The sequence below is a fragment of the Furipterus horrens genome, unplaced genomic scaffold (assembly GCF_987537825.1).
Source record: "Furipterus horrens unplaced genomic scaffold, mFurHor1.1.pri manual_scaffold_3, whole genome shotgun sequence".
Classification (NCBI taxonomy): domain Eukaryota; kingdom Metazoa; phylum Chordata; class Mammalia; order Chiroptera; family Furipteridae; genus Furipterus; species Furipterus horrens.
This window is the reverse complement of record NW_028327173.1, coordinates 151050521-151072688: the sequence shown is the minus strand read 5'-3', so window position 1 is coordinate 151072688 and position 22168 is coordinate 151050521. Positions and strand designations below refer to the sequence as shown.

Sequence of the window (22168 nt, the reverse complement as noted above, 5' to 3'; positions counted from 1 at the left end):
TTTTCGGCTCTGCAGGTTCGCTCTGCTTTTGGAAGTCGAGCGGGACCCAGACCCCTTTTATAGCAGCGTGGGCAGAGTACCCAGCGATGTCACTGCCTGGCAGCCTGGTCAGTGTGGAAAGAGATCATGCAAATGAGAGGCGGCGGTCGATATGCAAATGAGAAGAGCACTGCCTATTCAGCTGGAGGGAGAGCCCAAAGTCCAGATGCTCACACCTAGCCCTGTCTGGCCAGAGTGGACACCCATGCAATGGGGCCTCACAGGAACCAGACAGTAGGGTAAGAGTACAGCCAGGGGCTCAGGGTCTAGGTGCTGGTGGGTAGGGGTGGGAACCGGGTGGTGGAGGCAGAAAGCAGAGCAAAAAAGCAAAGATTCCAAGAGGAAATAAGACTTATGATCCCGATTGGGACCCTACACCAGAGGTTGTACCAGGGGTTGGGGGCTTGGTCTTCCTATTCCTCATGTCCATGAATAGACATTCATTGCGGAGTATGAGGGGCTGCATGTCTCAGCCCTCAGTTTACTAGCCACTTTTCCATTTCTGCTTTTTCTAGAAGCAGTTCCTGGGGAGTTGGGAGGGGGATTCAAGGCTTTGGGCGGGCCCAGGAGGCTGGAGGTAAAGTCCTGCCCATGACCGACATGTCCCAAAAGACTTGTGCCCTGTACGTTTCTGTATTCGGGGTTAGGTCCTTGACAGGGTGGAGAGTGGGGACTGTGGTCAGTGCCTATAGGGCTGCCGCATGCCTGGAGAAGAGTAGCATGAGGGCGTAGGGTTTTTGGTAATGCTTCTAAAAACAGAAAACAAAACAGAAGTAAAAACAGCTGATGCCTCCTCCCTCTGTGCCAGCTGTAGGTTTTGGGGACGCCAGCTTTTTGTCCCTCACATACCACCTTTTATCCCCCAAGCTGCAGTCTCAGCATGCTCCGTGCAGGATCAGAGGCACTGGTGCTCCTGGGGGCTCTAATAATTGGTTTCCTGGATCCAGCGGGTAAGTATCTGGCATTTCTAGCTTCCGGAAGTCACTGGGTACCGGATGGGGATGAGGGAAGGGAGAATTGCAGTTAAGCGGCTCCCTAAGGCTGGAAGATCAGGTCAGATCGCTGCGTGGCTCAGCGGGATGGGAAACTTCACAGCGCAGCCTCCATGCCTCTTAGGTATAGCCACTTGGATCGGTTTGGGGACACTCGACGAGCGGGAGAAGCATAGGCTGAGGCCATCGGGTACCCTGGGCGTCTCAGGGAAGCAAGCACTGAGGGGACCACTTTCTGACTCACAGGTGGCCAGGGCGCACTCTCACTGCCCTGGGAAGTGCAGCGCTATGACGGCTGGTTCAACAACTTGAGGCACCACGATCGCGGCGCCGCAGGTGCGTCCAGGGACAGAAACAGGAGAGAGCGCACCGCCAGCCTCTTGGCTGCCTGCGCAGTGAACTCCTATGCATTCTTGGGTCCAGGAGACTCTGGGGAAAGGGGGGTATCGTCACTGGGGGGTGGAGGAGCGAGGGGGGAGTAGAGCAAGGTTCGTGGGCTTTTCAGGGATCGAGTGCTCTAACATAGCTCATCTCCCTGCCTACTTCCTGCAGGCTGTCGACTGCAACGCCTCGTACCCGCCAATTACGCGGATGGCGTGTATCAAGCTCTGGGAGAGCCTCTGCTGCCCAACCCGCGCCGACTCAGCGACGCCGCCACGCGGGGCACAGCTGGGCTGGCATCCCGCCGCAACCGCACCGTGCTGGGGGTCTTCTTTGGTGAGGGAAAAGTGGAAAAACGCTGGGGTATACCCTCTGAAGCCCTTCTGCAAGTCTACAGGAAACCCACCTGAGACTCCTAACCAATTCCTCCACCCACCAAGCAGCATGCCGAGCATTGCTTCATCTCAGAGTGACCTGGCATGTCGATTTAGGGATAGTTCTCCCATTAATTTTCCTCTTTACCCCCTTACTCCAAACCCAGGAGTGCCAATAGACGCTATTACAGCTCTTAGGAACTGAGTCCCCTGTCCCCGCTCTGCTCCCAATGTGATCATCTTCTACCCTCCCTGAAAAGGAATGGGAAGTGCAAGGATCTGTTACGAGATGGGGACGAACTTGGAGGAGCCCTTATATTAATTATATTGATTATCATAACAATTTTGCAAATTAGAAAAAAAGCCTCAGAGCTGGCCTGGGAGCCAGCACTCGAACACCTGTCTTTCTGCTCCTGAGAAACTTGGCCTGTGAAATGGCCATTCTCGCCAGTTTGCACCCCTCGTCCCCAGGCTACCACGTGCTCTCGGATCTGGTGAGTGTGGAGAGACCAGGCTGCCCCGCCGAGTTCCTCAACATCCACATCCCGCCCGGTGACCCCGTGTTCGACCCGGACCGGCGCGGGGACGTGGTGCTGCCGTTCCAGAGGAGCCGCTGGGACCCCAACACCGGACAGAGCCCCAGCAACCCTCGGGACCTGGTGAGTCTAGGCAGGCGGCAGGGCAGGAGCTGGATCCGAGGCAGGTGGGGCTCTGGGCTCCGGTCTGGCAGCGTCCGGTGGGGAGAGGCTCGCATTCTCCACCCACGGACACCCGCCTGGCCCTGGCCCTTCCTTACCTGCCTCGACTACCCAACCCCGCTCACCTGCTCGGTGCCTTCGCAGGTCAACGAGGTGACGGGCTGGCTGGACGGCAGCGCCATCTATGGCTCCTCGCACTCCTGGAGCGACGCCCTGCGGAGCTTCTCCGGCGGACAGCTGGCGTCGGGCCCCGACCCCGCCTTCCCCCGGGAAGCGCAGGAGCCCCTGCTCATGTGGACGGCGCCCGACCCCGCCACCGGACAGCGCGGGCCCCAGGGGCTGTACGGTGAGGCCACGGGCCCGGTAGGGGCACGGGCGCGGCCGGGGCTGGTCGGAGGACGGGCTGGGGGTCTGCGAGGTGGCGCTCCCCTGGCTCACACCTGCCCTCATCGCCACCCCTGCGTCCCCACCTCGGATGCAGCCTTCGGGGCGGAGCGAGGGAACCGTGAGCCCTTCCTGCAGGCGCTGGGCCTGCTCTGGTTCCGCTACCACAATCTGATGGCACAGAGGCTGGCCGGCGAGCACCCGCACTGGGACGACGAGGAGCTGTTCCAGCACGCGCGCAAGAGGGTCATCGCCACTTACCAGGTCAGTGGCCCTGCCCTCCCCACCCCAACCCCATATCCTGGTCTACGGGACACTCTGCTCCCCTGCAGGGCCCTCCACCCTTGGACATCCCCACCCAGAAACACCCTTTGCTGGGAGTCCACCCCTTCCCAGAGAGCTAATGTCCAGGAACAGACCCTGAAATGACAAGGAGGCAAAGTGGCACTTCTACAAGAAAATGAGCTGTGCACCCCACCCCCACCCCAAGCCCCTGTTACTTGAGGGGAGGGCCTCAGCCTCTCTCCTATTTGAGTTGCCTTTCTCAAGACTGCCCCTGCCTGGTCACCCTTTCCCACCTAAGCCTTCCTTGGGCTCAGTACTCGCCTTCCCTGTCCTCTTTCCTGACCCTCAGAACATTGCTCTGTATGAGTGGCTGCCCAGCTTCCTGCAGAAAACACCCCCAGAATACACAGGTGAGGGCATGGAGGGTGGTTCGCCTGGGCTGAGGGGAGGTCGTGGTTAGGAAACAAGACAGGTTGGTAAGGAGCTTATTTCTCCAATTACTCGCTGGAGCAGGGTACCGCCCTTTCCTGGACCCCAGCATCTCTCCCGAGTTCCTGGTGGCCTCGGAACAGTTCTTCTCCACCATGGTGCCCCCTGGCGTCTACATGAGGTGAGGGAGGGGCTCATGGTGGGAGACAAAGCACAGCACTGGCAGAGGTGGCAAGTCAGAGGCCCTGGGGTCCTGGAGACTTTTATACACCTCCACAGTGTCATGGGGAAGCAGAATTTGGGATCCTGAAACAGGACCTTGAGACGGGAGGGTCAGTCTTAATGGAGAATCTCCCCAGCTCTTCCTAATGGCTCAACTTCAGTTGCTGAGGGCAGGATTTTTCCAGCAGCTAGGTCACCCTTTTCCTTCGTTCCCTTTCCACCTTGCGTGGATAAAGAACAGCCTCTACCTTTAATCCACACACATTGTCAAATCCCTGCTTTGTTCAAGGAAGTTTAAGGGCTGTTTCTCAGTCCTGGCCAACCCCCTCTGAGTCTCTCATGTCACTCATCCCTGACCACATTCTTGATCCTTCATTTCAGAAATACCAGCTGTCATTTCCAGAGGATCCTGAACAAGAGTTTTGGCAGCTCCCCAGCTGTCAGACTCTGCAACAGCTACTGGATTCGTCAGGTCAGTTTGGGTTCAGGGTCAGGAGAAGGTGGGTCAAAGTCAGTCTTATTGCACAGACTGAGAAAAGCAACAATTCCAGTTCTTGATTGTTGCTGCTAGCAGGTGGTGGGAGATGAAGGGTAGAGTTAACAGAACATTATCTGGGGACAACAGCTCAAGAGAGTCTGAGACTGGCCAAGGGACTTTTGTCCTGAGGTACTGCACTGGTCCCAGGTGAGAGGTACTGGGCTTTGGGAAGAGACCTGAAAGCTTGCCTTGATTGAGTGTGTTGTTTACTTCCAGAATCCCAACCTGAACAGTGTCCAGGCAGTGAATCAGTTGCTGCTGGGAATGGCCTCCCAGATTTCAGAGCTGGAGGACAGTATAGTGGTTGAAGACCTGAGGGGTGAGCTCTGGAGCCAGAAGGGATGGGGGCCCAGAGGCTGGGAAGCCTGGAGATTCTTCTGAGTTAATCAAAAGGCAGACCTAGGGTACCTACAATGCAGGAACACAGATACATACACTGCAAATAGCCATTAGAAGAAAATACGCTTTGAAAAAGTTCCTTCAACTTACAGTCTAGTGTTGTTTTCATTCTAAATTACCTATGAGTATGGAGGGGAGGGGTGGACCCACAATCTCTTTGGCGCTGGGGTCTCTAAAGGTTTTCATCTAGCCCTGTCTTGCAGTTAAGGAGGGAAAGGCCAGAGAATTTTCTGCTAGGTAACTAAAACAGTCTTGAGCCTTAGGGGAAGAGTCTTGCCAGAAAAATTGCCCATGATCACACATGGTGACATTGACCCCACACCAAGGCAAAGTTGATATGGATATAGGTCACATGTAGAAAAGTACTGGGGTTTGGGGAGGAGGAATAGTTAGTGCCAACAGCCCAATTCAAGGCTATTGGGCAAAGAAGCAACAGCCTATAGTCTGGTCTTCTTCCTTCCTTAGATTACTGGCCTGGCCCTGGCAAGTTCTCCCGCACAGACTACGTGGCCAGCAGCATCCAACATGGCCGGGATATGGGGTTGCCCAGTTATAGCCAAGCTCTGCTGGCCTTGGGGTTAGAGACCCCAAAGAATTGGAGTTATCTCAACCCCAACGTGGACCCTCAGGTCAGGAAAAGTAATGATAATAATAGCAGTTAAAGCTTTCCTGTGGCCCTACTGTCCCAAGTCCTTTATACATGTAGCTCATTTAATCTACATCAAAAATGTTGCAGGATAGATACTAACATTATCCCCATTTTACCAATGACATAATTGTTAAGTCAGCTATAGAGGCAGGATTTAAATTCAGCCACCTGATTCCAGAGCATGTTCCTCACCATTACATTGTACTATTCCTGCAGGGTGGCACAGGGGTGGGTGCCATTGCCTTATTCCTGAAGGGTTTCTCCCCATGAGTTGGGTGACTCTGAAGCTGCTAATTATTGGGGCCAGGCAGTCTGAGTAGCAATGGTTACAAGATGTGGTCCTTAGGCCTCTGACAGTGGTTTCACCATGAATAGGAACACACTGGTCTTCCCACAATATTTGTCACACATTGAGGGGGCTGTCTAGGAAGAAGAGACTTCCACAGGCCTGAGTAGCTAGCCAAGTAGCTGATGGGGTCATGTGTTTGTGGGTTGGGGCATCAGTAGCTGCCGTTCCTAACATACAGCCACATGCTCACACACATGTACACACACATGTACACATACTCCTCACCTGCTGGGTGCCCCAGGTGCTGGAAGCCACGGCTGCCCTGTACAACCAGGACCTGTCCCTGCTGGAGCTGCTCCCTGGAGGGCTTCTGGAGAGCTATGGGGACCCTGGACCCCTCTTTAGCACCATTGTCCTTGACCAGTTTGTGCGGCTGCGGGATGGTGACCGTTACTGGTTTGAGAACACCAGGAATGGGTAAGCTGTGCTTGGGCTTCCCTTCAGACTCCACCTCTGCCTGGGCTCAGACCCTCCACCTATAAACAGCCCTAATGGGCTCTTGATTCCAAGCTGGCCCCACCCCCACCTCAGCCCCTCTGGGTCTCCTTCCTCATCTGGGTCCCTGAGACTGAGGTTGCTGGACACCTGCAACTCTTTCCCAACCCAACAATTCTTGGCTTCCTCCAACTTAGGTTGTTCTCCAAGGAGGAAATTGCAGACATCAGAAACACCACTCTGCGAGATGTGCTGGTGGCTGTCACCAGTGTGAAACCCAGTGCCCTGCAGCCCAATGTCTTTTTCTGGCATGAAGGTGGGTGGCCTGGGAGAAAAAAAGAGATGGCTGCCAGAGGAAGGACCAAGGCTTGGGGGGTCACAAGGGGCTGTCCAGTGAACCAGGCACCAGGCAGCTCCCTCTGTGCCAGCCCGGGAGGTCTACATTAGGCGGTCTCCCCCTGTAGGAACTGGACTGGTTTGCAGACTGCACCCTGTGATCAAGCTGTGGTGGGTGCTGAGAAATGGGATATGGAAGGGGACCTTTTGAGGGGAACAAGTTCCAGGGAGAAAGAAGGGTACCTGGTTCTTTATAGGAGAGAGGGAAGGTTGCCTGCACAAGGACTGGGATACTCAGGCTTTGAGATTATTTTTGTGCCCTCTCTCTCAGGTGCACCCTGCCCTCAGCCCCAGCAGCTCACAACTGACGGCTTGCCACCCTGTGTGCCCATGACCATGACTGACTACTTCAAGGGCAGTGGTCCTGGTTTTGGTATCACCATTGTGGCTCTCTGCTGTCTTCCACTAGGTGGGCTCCCCCCATCTCTCATCTACTGCCTCCGCCCTTTCCACAGACTATCCCTGCCCTTCATTACCTGCTGGCTTGCAGGGTTGTTCCTTAGTGCAGTTGAAGCCAGGCACAGCCAGCCTTGGGAAGGGAGGAGTAAGAGCCAAGCCTCAGTGAAGCTTCAGGCTAGGGTCTCTTCTACCCACTGGCTCTTTCTGATCCCCTGCAGTGAGTCTGCTTATCTCTGGTGTGGTGGCCCATTCCCGGAGTCAAGAACTCAAGAAGTTACAAAAGAAAGGCAAAGAGAGTGTGAAGAAGGAGGCAGCCAAAGATGGAGTAGCAGGTGAGATGGAGCTGAGGAGTTGAGGAGGTGGGGACAGATCAGGGAGAAAGAACCAGGTTACAGATGTGGGGAGAAAGCCAGGTTTTGGGATGGCTGCTTGGACTGGGAGAGTGGAATTGGCCTGAAGGCAGGGGCCTGGGGACCTGTGCTGAACTGTTCTGCCCAACCGTCTCCTTCACAGCAATGGAGTGGCCAGGCCCTAAGGAGAGGAGCTACCCCATCACCATTCAGCTGCTCCCAGACAGGCGTCTGCAGGTTCTGGATAGGCGTCTCTCTGTGCTGCGCACTGTTCAGCTGCGGCCCCCACAGCAGGTCAACCTCATTCTGTCCAGCAACCGCGGACGCCGCACCCTGCTGCTCAAGATCCCCAAGGAGTATGACCTGGTACAGCCCATCCTGCCTTTACCCTCACAGCGAGTCCTCTCAGGTTACCCTCTTCTTAGCTACAGAGCTCACCTGTGAAGGCTGATGCTGGGAGAGGCACTCCTTTCAGAGGTCCCCAGACTCATCCTGACACTCCTCCTGACCCTCTTGCGCCAATCATCTGTCCCCAGCCTGGACAGATGGGGGGAGCTTTTTTCTTCTTCCCCCAGCCTAAGGTCCTTTGAGGATAGACTGAACCAGCAGCTGGAGCTCTGGGCGTTGGTTTAGCCTTCCTTCCACCCAGGTGCTGCTGTTTAACTCCGAGGAGGAACGAAGCACGTTTGTGCAGCATCTGCAAGACTTTTGCGTTCGCTGGGCTCTGGGCCTCAACATGGCTGAGATGGGTGAGAATGAGCTGTTCAGGAAGGCTGTGACCAAGCAGCAGCGGGGCCGTATCCTGGAGGTCTTCTTCAGACACCTTTTTGCCCAGGTGCTAAGGCTGTGCCTTTTGGAGATGGGACCAACCCTGTTGTTGGAGGGAACCTTGTCCTGATAGCCTTGGTTGAATCCCTAGCTTTGCCACTCACTATCTGTGTGACCTTAGGCAAATCACATTTTCTCTGCTCTGTGTGTTAGTTTCCTCATCTACAAACCAGTGTATTGAAATAGGATCCATTCCTTGAGTTGTTGTGAGGATTCAGTGAGACAGTCTGCATCAGTGAGTCTCAAAGTGTGGCGCCTAGACCAACAGCATTAGTCTCACCTGGGAATTTGTTAAAAATGCAACCCCCCTAAAAAAATGCAAGTCCTCAGCAGTCCTGCCCCATCTGTGCCCCACTCTAGACCTAGTAATTCAAGAACTCTGGGATTGGGGTCCATAAGCCCACCAGGGGCTTCTGATACACTCCAAAGTTGGAAAAACACTCTTCTATGTCGTGTTTAGCCCAAATGATTGGTACAGCAGGTCCTCTAAGAATGTCATTGTGCTATAACAGCAATGAGATAAAATAGGAACTGAACTCGAGTTTGTATCAATGAGCCTATGGTAAAATTGGTCAACTATAAATTGTAGGCATTTAACAAATGGTTGTTACATGTTTATGACTTCAGGTCTTTGTACAATGTGCAGAGACCAAATCAGTCAGATGGCAGCCTGTCTCAATTGGCAAGAGAACAAATCCCTAGCTTCTTCCTGCCTGTCCACCCATCTTCTGTCTCCAGTATAGGCTCTCTCACTTTGCATTCCCAAACTTTGCCCCTCCCTGCTCCCAACCTCTGCTCCCTACAGACCCAGCACTATTTCTACAGTATAGAGTTCCTGGATCTTGGGTCCAAAGAGAAAAATGAGCCAAATGCTAGAAATTGGATTCATCCCCTCTACAGGAGAGCAGAGGCCCAAGTTAGAAGTATATCTGAGGACTAGTGGTAGACACCAGGGTTTACCTTTTCTGAGATGGACTTTGGAGGGATGTGAGGGTCACTGCCAGGCCTCATTTCTTTCTCTCCTTCCCTCGGCTGCTTCTTGAGTACAGGTGCTGGACATCGACCAGGCAGACGCAGGGGCCCTGCCCCTGGACTCGTCACAGAAGGTGCGGGAGGCTCTCACATGTGAGCTGAGCAGGAATGAGTTTGCCGAGTCCCTGGGCCTCAAGCCCCAGGACATGTTTGTGGAGTCCATGTTCTCTTTGGCCGATAAAGATGGCAATGGCTACCTGTCCTTTCGGGAGTTCCTGGACATCCTGGTGGTCTTCATGAAAGGTAGGAGGATGTTGGGCCACCCCAGGAGCCAGGGTTCTTTCAGCAGAGAGGTGACCTTCATCCCCCTTTCTCTTCCCAGGCTCCCCAGAGGACAAGTCCCGGTTGATGTTCACCATGTATGACCTTGATGGAAATGGCTTTCTCTCCAAGGAGGAGTTCTTCACCATGATGCGGTATGGGCTGACCCTTTCAGTGCTGACACTTCCTAATATAAAACAGGAAAACAAGTCAGGTTAGAGGAGGGCAGGCAAGGAGGCAGTCTGCACTGAGAGCTGGCCCTCAGTGTGTCCTAGACTCTCAGAGCAGCCAGTGTCCAAAGTTTACCTGGCTAGACCCCTGCCTTCAGGAGGGCCTATACCTGCACTCTCAACACCAGCGAGGAAGTTCGCCCTCCCTGGTGGAAACAGCAACAACAAAACCACAACCAACACCAGTATGACCACTAGGAAAAGTCCACCCACCCCTTTTGGATGCCTTTGGATCTTTGTGAGGTCCACAGCATGCCTAACACTGCTTTACATGGTGAAATAATGGATGGATGGGGGACAGATGACCTTGGTCTCTCTTCCAATATTAATCACCATGACAGGCAAGAGGAGAAACACAGAAAGTGCCTCTGTTTTCCAACCCTTCTCTCTTACTGCTTCTTAAGCCATTGCAGGTCATAGTGTCTTGATAAAAATCAGTTTTGAGACTCCTTATTCTTGAAGATAATGCTTCAGCTCCGTAAGGACAGGGTTCACATCTCTCATTGTTCCCTGCTGATGCACCTCATCTGTGCTGTTACTGGCACATAACAGGCATTCAATATAGTTAACTGAATAAGATGGAATAAATGAACAAGTGAATGAACAGGATACATGCAACAACCCAGATCCTTTTAACTTCTCTGCTCCTTTCAGCCTTCAGCCTTTCCACTACTTCTGCAGTCCCCTTAACTGCCACATTCCTCTTACAGTCCAGATGCCACAACTGGACATGGGCTTTTTGGACGGCTAGGGTGAAGCTAGCTGGTTGCAGACCGTGCCTCCCTGGGTGTGCCATTGCAGGCCCAGGCTGGGGCAGGCCTAGGAAATGTACAAGGGGGTCCCTGGCCTCAAGGGGTGAGCTTCCATCTTCTCATCCTCTACTCAGTTTGTGGCTCTTGCTCAGTCTCAGTGGGATGATGATGATGATGTGTGTGTTTAATGTGATGGCAGTACTTGCTGTGTCATGTGGGATAAGGTCTTTTCCTTCTGGACTCACACAAACTTCCATGGTTACTTTGTCCTCCCAAAGCACAGCCTCAGAAAAGATGATGGCCCCACTGCTGCCACTATGGGCACTGTCGGATTGAGTGTAGAAACACTTCTGCCTGTGCCCTGGGGCTTTGGCACAAGGGAGCAGCAGCCATTGCAGCTACACTCCCTCCCCCAGCTGTCTGTGCCCTCACTGGAGTGAGAAAAGGGGAGCTCAGTGATGGGGTGGGAGGCTTCAACACAGGAGAGTGGGCAGAGAGCCTGCCGTGCAAGAAGGTCATGACATACTTTGACCCGTCCCCACACTAAGTGGACATTTATCCCAGGTATAGATGCCTCCCTCCCCCATTTGAAGACTGCTGTCTTTATTTGATCAAGGTCACTTTCAGTTTTCTCTGCCTGTTGAGTCTGTGGCCACCCCACCCAGCTTAGTGTTAGATTCAGGCTAGATGAACACCTTCTAAATGCTGTTTTCTGTGTCACTGGTAACAAAATTAGATCATCTAGGGCCCACCTCACCCTGCACCTGCCTGAGCCTGACCTGGCCAGGTGACAAGTTGCTCTGTCTCTGGTTGTGGCCCAGGTCCTTCATCGAGATCTCCAACAACTGCCTGTCCAAGGCCCAGCTGGCTGAGGTGGTGGAGTCCATGTTCCAGGAATCGGGCTTCCAGAACAAGGAGGAACTGACGTGGGAGGACTTCCACTTCATGCTGCGGGACCATGACAGTGAGCTCCGCCGCACGCAACTCTGTGTCAGAGGTGCAGGTGGAGGTGTGTGAGTATGTAAGGAATGGTCAGAATCAAGGAAAGATGTGTCCTCAGAATGAGAGTTCCTGGTGTATAAGACCCAGGTCTCATTTCTCTCTTAGCGTTTGGTGCTTAGCCAGAGCCTGGCATGTGTGAGCTGTGCAATTTGTGCCCTGCACAGTGATGCCCACTGTGGGTTCAAGGGTGAGATGAAATCTAGTCCTCATGCTGCTGACCAAGTCACGTGCATTGGTCCGGGTGTATCTGGCCAAAGGAAAAGGCATTACTTTCTTTACACAAAGGACCTACAGGGCCCAGGCATGTACCTGGAGGGGATTCCTTTATCTAATTGCACAGAACTGTCACATTGTCTAGCAGTGGCTGCCCTGTGTGCAGTGGGTACTCAGTGTGGGGAGTGAGGGGCACGAAGCTGGAGCAGGAGATGAGAACATGGCCAAGTCGCTGGCAAGTGCCATGGTAGCCTTCCCAGAGGGTAGTGGGTGGTGGTGAAGGGACAGTCTCCCATCCAGCTCCACCCCTCATGGGAAAGCCTGCCCAGCCTCTTATTCTCCTCTCCAGGTGTAGGAGACATCCTTAAATCAAACATCAGCTCTCGAGTTTCATTCATCACTCGGACTCGTGGGGAATGGTGAGAAGGAATGGGGCACCGGGAAGTCCCTTTGGCCAAGCCCCCTGCAGAGAAATGAAGAAGTAAGGCTGGCTGAATCTGACCCTGGGGTCAGACACTAACCTCTGAAAGTATCTCCTAGTGCACGGCCAGTCCTAGCACAAATTCCTGCTGCCTCCCACACCTCATGCTGCTCAGGAGCCTGGCTCTCTCCCTGCTACTGCAAGACAGAGCCATCCTATAAAACAGATGACTAGATCATATTTATTTATTCCACCTTGCCTCCTGTCTGCTACTCTCTGACCAGTTTTATGGGCTGGTTGTGGGAGCAGGAATGGGTCCAAGGATTCACCCCTACCCTATCCCACCCTACCCAAAGCTCTGAACTGGCAGTTCTTCTCCTGGCTACAAAGACAGGGAGAATGAGACTTGTTTACTTTTTCTCAGCTCTTGCCCCCAGAAAGTGGGGTTTCCTGCCTTAGAAGCCCCAGAGCTGGGAGGCCCTGAGCTAAAGAAGAGGTTTGGCAAAAAGTGAGTGTTTCCTAGACCCTGGGCCCAGGAGACACAGAGAGTGATCTCAGGGTCTCTGGGCCCTGCCCACACCACCTTGACACACAAGGGACCATTCTGAGTCTCATACCATTTGTATATAACCTGATCAGCAGGCTATACAGTCAAATGATCAACATCCTAATCTTTGGGCTAGAGTCTGGCACTCAAATGCAACACCAAGATGGCAGGAAGGGGTCTCCTGGCTCCTGCCTGCTTTGGGCACAGCAGTGAGGCCTGTGCAGGGAGCAGAAAGAGGGAAGGACAGAACAGACAGGAGGAAGAGAAAGTAGAGTAGTGGGGAGACAGGAGAGAGGGTGGATGGAACAAATAAAGATGAGAGGTAAAGGTTTGGGGGATTGAAGTCTGCCCCCCAAATGCTTTTCTGTCTCTCTGTTGTGGCCCATCCTGACCCCCACAAAGTCACCAGGTCTCCTTCACAGGGTGGTGTTTAGGGGAAGCCAGGGTGCATTGACTGTACGGCCACCCTGCCTCCCACTGCTGCAGGGTGTCGGTGCCCCCGCCAAGGCTGTACACGGAGGCGTTGCAGGAGAAGATGCAGCGGGGCCTCCTGGCCCAGAAGCTGCAGCAGTACAAGCGCTTCGTGGAGAATTACCTGCGGCACATCATGTGCATTACAGTCTTCTCAGCCATCTGTGTCGGCCTGTTTGCAGAGCGTGCCTACTGTATGAGTTCCCGGTTTCGGGCAGTGAGAAGGGTGAAGGGAAGCCCTCTGGTTGCTGTTCCCACTCCTTAGGAGTCTCACTCTGTCCCCAGACTACGCCTTCGCCTCGCCACCCTCGGGCATTGCAGAGACCACCTTTGTTGGCGTCATCCTGTCGAGGGGCACAGCCGCCAGCATCTCCTTCATGTTCTCTTACATCCTGCTCACCATGTGCCGCAACCTCATCACCTTCCTGCGAGAGACGTTCCTCAATCGCTACGTGCCCTTCGACGCCGCCGTGGACTTCCATCGCTGGATTGCCATGGCTGCTGTTGTCCTGGCCAGTATGTGGCTCCCAGGCAATCTTCTCTTTGCTGCAGCCCCCTGGGACTAACTATGGGGGAAATAGTGAGGCAACTGGAGCTATTTTTACTTCCAACCCTCCGCCCTGTTCCTCCTCTCTCCCTCCCTTGGGGTTGCATGTAGAGTCAGCCCTGGATGGGATGTCTAACGGTCTGTCTCTTTCAGTTCTGCACAGTGCTGGCCATGCAGTCAATATCTACATCTTCTCACTCAGCCCCCTCAGCCTGCTGACCTGCATCTTCCCCAATGTCTTTGTGAATGAGGGGTGAGTTCTGGGGAGGGTCCCCTAGGGACACCTGGGCAGCCCTAAGGGTATACTAGAAAAGAAATAGATGGTCCTGGACACCTCACTCCTTCACTAAGCAAGGGTAAGATGCCAACCTCCTTGGGGAAGCTGAGACATGAATTTCTTGCCCTCAGGAAGGAAGCTGGCTGTGGTTGGCCAGGAAGGGAGTTTGGGAGATGAAGTTGGAGACTCTTTCCCACATAGACAAACATCTCAGTCTATCATCCACTCACTGGGCAAATCTTTTATGTGTCTACCCAGGAGCCAGAGTCTAGGGATACCAAGATACATGGAATCACTCAGCAAACACTTACTGGGTTTTTACTATGTGCCTGTCATTGTTTGAGCCTAGAGATAGGCAACTGAGCAAAACACATACCCCTGCCCTCACGAAGTTTATAGAACATGAATCAAGCACTGAAGGAGGCAAAGATCAGCCACAAAGATCAGAACAACACAGTAGGAGAAATTGCTGATAGAGCAGAGGCTGTAACTGTGGGAGACTAGGTCCCTGTTCCTTGGAAGGATGGGTGGCCATCTGGGTGGAGGCCCAGTGATCTCAGCTGTCAGGGCCAGCAGGAACAGCATCACGTTGTGACAGTGATGGAGGAGCTTCTGCCCCATCCAGAGGCTCCATGTGCCTTTCCCCCACAGGTCCCACTTTCCCAAGCAATTCTACTGGTGGTTCTTCCAGACAGTCCCAGGTAGGAAGTGGGGCTGTGTGAGGAGTTGGGGGTTCTCTCTGAAGACTTCTGCTTTTGTCTTCATCTTTCCATGAACATACACTTGTGTATAATGGTCACAGGTTCCCTTTCTAGCCTCTAGGACAAGCGCCAGCTGCAGCCCCTTCAGGCAAGCTGTCCTGGAGGCCAGAGAGGGATGAGGGAGGTCAGGAAAGGAGGGCAGAATGGGGGGAATGTCTATTGTCTTCTCAGCCCAGGATGAGGTCCTGAGACTCTTCTCTGTCCCTGCGTTCCATACCCTCAGGGGTAACAGGGGTGCTTCTGCTCCTGGTCCTGGCCATCATGTATGTCTTCGCCTCCCACCACTTCCGGCGCCACAGCTTCCGGGGCTTCTGGCTGACCCACCATCTCTACATCCTGCTCTACATTCTGGTGAGAGACTTCTTTGGGCAGGGCCCAGCCATAGGGAAGGGAAGAGCACTCATGATGGCAGGGACAAAAGGCTGAATTGGATCCAAGTTCTCAGACTGAGACCTTGAGCTCTGAGACTCCAGTCTCTGAAGCCGATGCCATCCCTGTCCATCTAGCCCAGTCCCAGAGCCCAAGCAGAAAGTGTCTGGGCAAGGGGCGGGCAGGAAGGAGGCCTGGCTGGGCCTGAGCTATACTAACTGGCCATGTCTCTAGCTCATCATTCACGGCAGCTTCGGCCTAATTCAGCTTCCCCGTTTCCACATCTACTTCCTGGTCCCGGCACTAATCTATGGGGGGGACAAGCTGGTGAGCCTGAGCCGGAAGAAAGTGGATATCAGCGTGGTGAAGGCGGAGCTGCTGCCTTCAGGTATTAGGCCTGGACTGACCCTGGGTGGGGAGCATTGGAAGTAGACTTAGGGGATGTGGGGAGACAGCTTCCCAGGCCTCCTGGCCCCCATCTTGGCTCCTGATAGCCTCTCTGGCCCCCCTACAGCTTTTGTGATGCGAATGCAGCCCCAGGGGGACTTGCAAACAATGAGAAGTGACTATGAGAAGAGGCAGCTGAAAGTGCAGACTGAGGGGTTTAAGGACCAGAAGGACTCCCACATGTGTGCCCTGGGTTCAGGGCAGGAACCATATACCCTCTTCCACCCCTTTTTGCAGAACAGCGCCCTTTCAGAGACAGGCAAATGGCCTCACAGCAAGAGTCTGTTATTGAGAGTCGGTGTTGGCTAAAGTGGTGATTCCCATCACTGTAGAGGGTGGTGGAGATGACTTTAGGGGTCCAGGGACCATCCAACCTTTAGGACTCACATAAAGAAAATTAATCTCATTTCTATTTTACTTCAATCAAGATTACTCGAGAACAAAGTGTCAGTATGGTGTTATTATGCCTTTTGCGGTCTCTAATACTTATGGATCTCCTTTTTCAGCAAAGAGAGAACAAGTTTGCTGAGGCTCAGCTGTGGTCAGGCCACAAAGAATATCCAGCAAAAATTTAATAAAACACAGTGCCTTCTATTTAGAGTATATGATACTGGTTTTCCACTTACCGTAGGGACCTAAACTTTTTTGTCAAGGTAAATCAAAATGAAAAAGTAAGTCAATTTAAAGAAAAACATAAATGATAGTGCAGGAGGTGTGCCAATATGGGTATAACATTGGAGGCTTGGTAAAATGAATGGTCCATGGGGAACTGTAGGTCCCTGACCCAGTAGGCTTGTATTCAGGACAGTGGTATTAGACCTGGACCCTTTGTGGGAAGAGAGAGTGGAGAGGAGAAGAGGGACTGGAACAGAGGAGCAGGGAAACCCAGCTCTCAGGTTACCCAGGAAATAACAGAGGGGGTTCTGCAATTCCCAGCCCCAGGAGCCCCACTTGTTCAGGTGATGGAACTGTTCCCTGTGCCTCAGTCCTCAGGTACCAGAAGCAAGCCTTCTGAGCCCTGGCCTTCTCTGCCCATGATGTACCCCCAGGAGTGACCCACCTGCAGTTCCAGCGGCCCCAAGGCTTTGAGTACAAGTCAGGACAGTGGGTGCGGATCGCCTGCTTGGCTCTGGGGACCACCGAGTACCACCCCTTCACTCTGACTTCGGCTCCCCATGAGGACACGCTCAGCCTGCACATCCGGGCAGTGGGGCCCTGGACCACTCGCCTCAGGGAGATCTACTCACCCTCGCCAGACGGCTGTGCCGTATACCCCAAGGTGCCCATCACTGGGAAACACTTCTGGGCTCTGGCATTGGCAGACATTTCCCCACCTTCCCCCATCCTGAGATCAGAAGTACCAGACAACCCAGGCCAGGCAGGGAGAGAGCTGGGTGCCTCAGAAGAGGCGAGGATATACATGTATCCTGCTTCTCCTTTCCCCCTGCACCATTTCTAGCCTCAGAACTGGGGCAGGGCCAGGCTCATCTCATCCCCTGTTCTGTTGGCAGCTGTACCTTGATGGACCATTTGGAGAAGGCCACCAGGAGTGGCATAAGTTTGAAGTGTCAGTGCTGGTGGGAGGAGGCATTGGGGTCACACCCTTTGCCTCTATCCTCAAAGACCTGGTCTTCAAGTCATCCTTGGGCAGTCAAATGCTCTGTAAAAAGGTGAGTGTCTCTCTCCCATTCTTCAAAGGAATGGGAATAGATGGACTAATTGTCCATGCATCACGACAGAGTAGCATTAGAAAAAGCTCCTGGCTTATAAGCCCTAGGTCTGCCAGGGCCATGTGTACCCAGTTTTCCAGATGCCAAAGGTTTTGAGGGAGGGCAGGAAGTATAGCCAGAAGAGTCTCTGCCTGGATCTGTTGGTTAGAAGCCTTGGATCAAGCTAGTGGGTCCTGACAGAGGTTCAGTGTCTGTGGGTGATCTGGGACTTCCAAGACTCTCAGGCGAAGGCATCTGGAGTGGAGGAACTTTGAGCTGAGTCCTAAGCTCCAGCCATGTGTCCCAGATCTATTTCATCTGGGTGACGCGGACCCAGCGGCAGTTCGAGTGGCTGGCTGACATCATCCGGGAGGTGGAGGAGAATGACTGCCAGGACCTGGTGTCCGTGCATATCTACATCACCCAGCTGGCTGAGAAGTTCGACCTCAGGACCACCATGCTGGTACGTCAGCATGGGTGGGTCTCCATCTGGGCTAAGAGCCGACCCTGGCTCTGCCTGGCTCTGACTTCCTCCTCCATTCGTTCCTCCACCAGTACATCTGTGAGCGGCACTTCCAGAAGGTGCTGAACCGGAGTCTGTTCACGGGCCTACGCTCTGTCACCCACTTTGGTCGCCCCCCTTTTGAGCTCTTTTTCAACTCCCTGCAGGAGGTTCATCCAAAGGTTAGTCCCACCTACACCCATCCTAGGACTCTGGCCTTCAAGCACCTTGTGGCTCTCTCTCTATAGAGTGGAGAACCCCTCATCCTGGCCCCAGGATAAAGTCAAATATTGAAGAAAGGCTTCAACCCCTACCCACCTTCCCGCCCCCAGCTCAAGTCTCCCCCTCGGGGCCTGGGGTTGATGCTCTGGTCATACCAGCCAGGCTTGAGAAGCAACTTCCTCCTGGGAAAGGAGCCTCTCAAGCTGGCAGGCCTGTGCTGTCTGCAACCACTCTCTCTCCCCACACACTTGACAGGTACGAAAGATAGGGGTATTCAGCTGTGGCCCTCCAGGAATGACAAAGAATGTAGAGAAGGCCTGTCAGTTCATCAACAGACAGGACCAAGCCCACTTCATGCACCACTACGAGAACTTCTGAGCCTGCCCTCCCTGGTGCCTGCTTCCCCTCTGTGGACCAGCCCTGCCGGCAGTTTCTTTGTCAGAATCCACGCCTCAACTGGAGAGCTGGAAGAGCATTTTTCTCATTACTCTATATGTCCACAGCAGTTGGGTGACCAGCTGTCTTGGTTTACTCAGGACTCTCCCAGTTTTAGCACCAAAAGTCTTTACCCTAGGAAACTCCTCACTCCCAGGCAAATCAGAGAGTCACCTTACAAAATCAGTTGGCCAGCTTACACAGGAGTCAACCTGGGATGTCGCCTCCAGTTCTGGCTTTTTAGGACCCTTCCTTTTCCTTCTTCAACTGGGTCTTTCCTAAAAACCTGAATGTTAATTTTTTTTTTTTATTTAGCTATAATTTGCATACAGCAAAATGTATAAATCTTCAAGTTACCATGTATATGTGTTACCACTACATTTACATCATCCCAGAAGCCTCCCTTGTACCCCTTCCAGTCAGTCACCCCCAACCCCTAGGGAGCAACCACTGCTGTGATTTCTCCAGATTAGTTTTGCTTATACTGAATGTACTCTTTTGAGTCTGGCTTCTTTCACACAACATAATGCCTTTGTGATTCATCCATGCTGTTGTGTGTATCAGTAGCTTGTTCATTTTTATTACTGAGTTGTATTCCGTTCTAGAGATGTATCACAGTTTGTTTACCCATTCTTCTGCTGATGGGCATTTGGATTGTTTTAGTTTTTTTAAAATTAGGAATAAATCTGCTATGTACATTCTTGTACCTCTCTTTTGGTAGAAATGATGCACTCATTTCTCTTGGGTCTATGAGGTGTGTCTGGAAAAAGTCTAACCATTGTTAACATAACAAGAATGGTTTGCGTGACATTGATGTAAGCTGCAGCAAAGGGGAGTGGACTGGAATGCGCATGCATGAAGAATGATGACTTCACTGTACTAGTCAGTCAGGGTGGTAGACACAGTTGAGTGTACTGTGTGGCTGTCACATTCAAAATGACTGAGCAAGTAGACCAACAAATCTTTATCAAATTTTGCATTAACCTTGAACATTTCTCTGCGAAAACTATTTGGATGATTCAGAAGGCCACCGCTACGGGCAACTGGTGATTGGCAGCTTCATCACGACAACATGCCCATTCATGCATCACATCTCGTGCAGTTTTTTTGCAAAACATCAAATCACTCAGGTGACTCAGTCCCACTAAAGCCCAGATTTGGCACCCTGTAACTTCTGGCTTTTCCCAAAACTAAAATCACCTTTGAAAGGGGGGAAATTTCAGACCATTGATGAGATTCAGGAAAATATGATGGGGCAGCTGATGGTGATTGTGAAAACAATGTGAAGTCCCAAGGTTCCTACTTTGAAGGGGACTGAGGCGTCATTGTTCTATGTACAATGTTTCTTGTATCTTGTATCTCTTTCAATAAATGACTCTATTTTTCATATTATATGGCTGGATACCTTCTGGACAGACTATATCTAGGAGTGAATTGCTGAGTCATGGAGTTCTCCAGCCAATAGGACTTTGTGGCAGGGAATTTCAGTCTACCTCTACATATCTGTCCCAGGACCCTCCCCTCATTGGTCCTACCCTACCTCTTCTGACAGGCCACATGCCTATGGCTCCCAGCCCTTTATATTGAAGGAATCTCTGACAGAACTGGAAGGGTGCTGGATCAGGAGCTAAGAGACCTGGATTCTATTGCCAATTTTACCCTTACGTAGCTACAAAGAGAAACCCCTTCCCTTCTCTGAGCCTGTTTTCTCATCTATTAAATTGTCTGTGTGGGTGTTAGGAAGTCAGATAATGAGACTTGCCCAGGAAATTATACAGATGGGAAAATGTAGGTATTGTGTGTTGATCACAGCCTAATGATAACCAGTATAGTGGCTGGACCAGGCCTTGGGGTTCCAGTTGTGATTGTAAGATGCCCTCAACAATAACCATCAGGAAACTTTGAAAGAGACAGTGTTCAGTACTTAGCAGGTCCTAGAAGTTACATGACACATGGGGCCACACAGTGAGGTCATGGGTAGAGAGAGAAGAGCCTGGGGTTGTTTTTATTGGGTTGAGTGAGGGCCCATGGTTTCACAGACTCATGTTTGGTGAACTTAAAACATAAGAGTGGGAATTAAAAGCATCAGAAGAGAAAAAAGCAAAAGGTCAAAATCTAGCCTATTAATGCCTTCCTTATTCTTTCTAAAGACCACTCAAAATATTTTTCTGTCCCATCCTAAGTCATCTCTCCTTGCTAGGCTAGAGTATATTATTAACATGGCTTTCATGATTATCTATAACACTCTCTACTCAATCTTACCTTCCCTGTCCTGCTAGGGTTTGAGTGAGTTTCTTGAAGACTCCATGATCACTCTTGCCCAGATGCTAGACAATGCCAAGTGCATGTCCAGTTTGATAGAGGGAGATGCCATTGTGATCTTGGGTAGCCTGAGGTGGCACTTGGCCTACTTGGCCTCAGTCCTGACTCCACACCCTAACAAGGTTCAAGATGGAGACATTTATTCATGCTATCAGGCTGGTCTGTCTAACCTTGCCCAGATTCCCACACATTGCCTGGATAAAAGTCAAGGACATACAGAGAAAGTAAAAGTGTCTTTAGCCTGAGCATTTGCCAGGACCCTCAACTGGCCCCACTCTTCTCGGGCCTTTGTGAAAAACTCTTCCTGGGAAGTGGATTGGAAGACAGGATCAGGCAGCCATCAGCTGATGTACTTTTGGGTAGAGAAAATGAGGTCACTGACTGCACAGGTGGGTGTAGAGGAAAGGTTAGTTCGACTCTGGAAAATATATAAGCAAGGGAGACAACAAAATATCTCAGCAAAAGAGGACTGAAGAAGAATGGCTCAGGAAATTCATGGAAATTTTTAATATTGACCGTGTAAAAGAAAGCAAACTATCTCAGGTCACAAGCCCAGGGACAAAGCCCAACCCAAGCCCTGCCTCACAAGGATAGGGAAGAGGATGCAAATGGATCAGAGATGGAAAAAGAACTAGATGGGATTGGATGGTGAGGGGATTGGGGATGGAGAAGATGAGAATGAGATTGGATAGAAGGATTTCTTCAGTGGGTGGGTGGGAAGGATATGGACAAGGACAGGGAGGTGCTGAGGCTGAGCTCTATAAGACTGAAATGTTGTCGGCAGCCGTCCGTCTCGAGAGACGATGGTGTAGCTTCTTAAGAGTCTATCTGCACCGCCGAGAATGGCTGTGCAGTCCGACTCGGGAGTGACATCGTATCTGTCTCCTCCCGTGTTGAATCGACATCTTGCGATGACGCTGAAGCTACAGAGCCTGGGCAGGGTGATATGGAGGGTCTGCTGTTGCCCATGCAGCAGACCCCCCCTCTCTTCGCAGCTGAAGGGTCCAAGGGAAAGACGGAGTCAATACAGCTTGGCTTCAGGTGCGCCGCAGGAGTTGCCGGTGTTGACTACAACGTCAAACCGCCTTAGGGACTCCGGCTCCGGATTTTCTGTCAGGGTTTACTCCCTTAGCCTTTCCCCTGAAGAGGTATGCCGCAAGGCAGCGGAGGTTTTTTGGAGTCAGAGTTTTCCTTCTCTGATGTACCCTGACTGGAAGATCGAACCAGCGACACTTAGCTCGCAGGCCGACGCTCAATCCACTGAGCTAAACCAGCCAGGGCCAATAAGAGTGAAATGACAGTTAGATTTTTCCCCCTTTTTCCAACTTTTCAGATCCAGCTTCTGCCCCACATGAGGAGAAAGTTGACAGGGTGTCGCAATCTTCCCACCCACTTGCTAAGAATTTTTGAGTGGAACGAGCCAGTCTAGCATAGTAGTTAAAAGTAAGGGCTATTGCCTCAAATTTGATTTGAGTCCCAGCTGAGTGACCTTGAATAGACA

General features: G+C 52.2%; 1 protein-coding gene across 1 annotated transcript; it reads left to right on the top strand.

Annotated features, from left to right (window-relative positions):
• The first annotated feature begins 228 nt into the window (after positions 1-228).
• Positions 229-19734, top strand: DUOX2 (dual oxidase 2). Its single transcript, XM_090270548.1, has 34 exons — positions 229-278; positions 907-989; positions 1278-1367; positions 1584-1748; positions 2258-2445; positions 2629-2830; positions 2966-3132; positions 3503-3563; positions 3667-3763; positions 4186-4276; positions 4559-4661; positions 5207-5370; positions 5981-6156; positions 6372-6490; positions 6842-6979; positions 7188-7301; positions 7483-7685; positions 7969-8154; positions 9197-9422; positions 9502-9595; positions 11244-11431; positions 11987-12056; positions 12483-12566; positions 13092-13270; positions 13362-13592; positions 13777-13876; positions 14552-14601; positions 14885-15012; positions 15265-15418; positions 16527-16756; positions 16989-17147; positions 17494-17649; positions 17742-17870; positions 18166-19734. The coding sequence occupies exons 1-34, from the start codon at positions 250-252 to the stop codon at positions 18286-18288; spliced, it is 4677 nt and encodes a 1558-aa protein (XP_090126674.1). The 5' UTR covers positions 229-249; the 3' UTR covers positions 18289-19734.
• The last annotated feature ends 2434 nt before the right edge of the window (positions 19735-22168 follow it).

What these genes read in the sequence shown, in the direction of transcription:
- DUOX2 (XM_090270548.1), top strand. Translation starts at nt 250, where the DNA reads ATGGGGCCTCACAGGAACCAGACAGTAGG. An exon ending in AGTGGTTGAAGACCTGAGGG is followed by an intron (nt 4,662 to 5,206) that starts GTGAGCTCTGGA and finishes TTCCTTCCTTAG; the next exon opens with ATTACTGGCCTGGCCCTGGC. An exon ending in TCAGACACCTTTTTGCCCAG is followed by an intron (nt 8,155 to 9,196) that starts GTGCTAAGGCTG and finishes TCTTGAGTACAG; the next exon opens with GTGCTGGACATCGACCAGGC.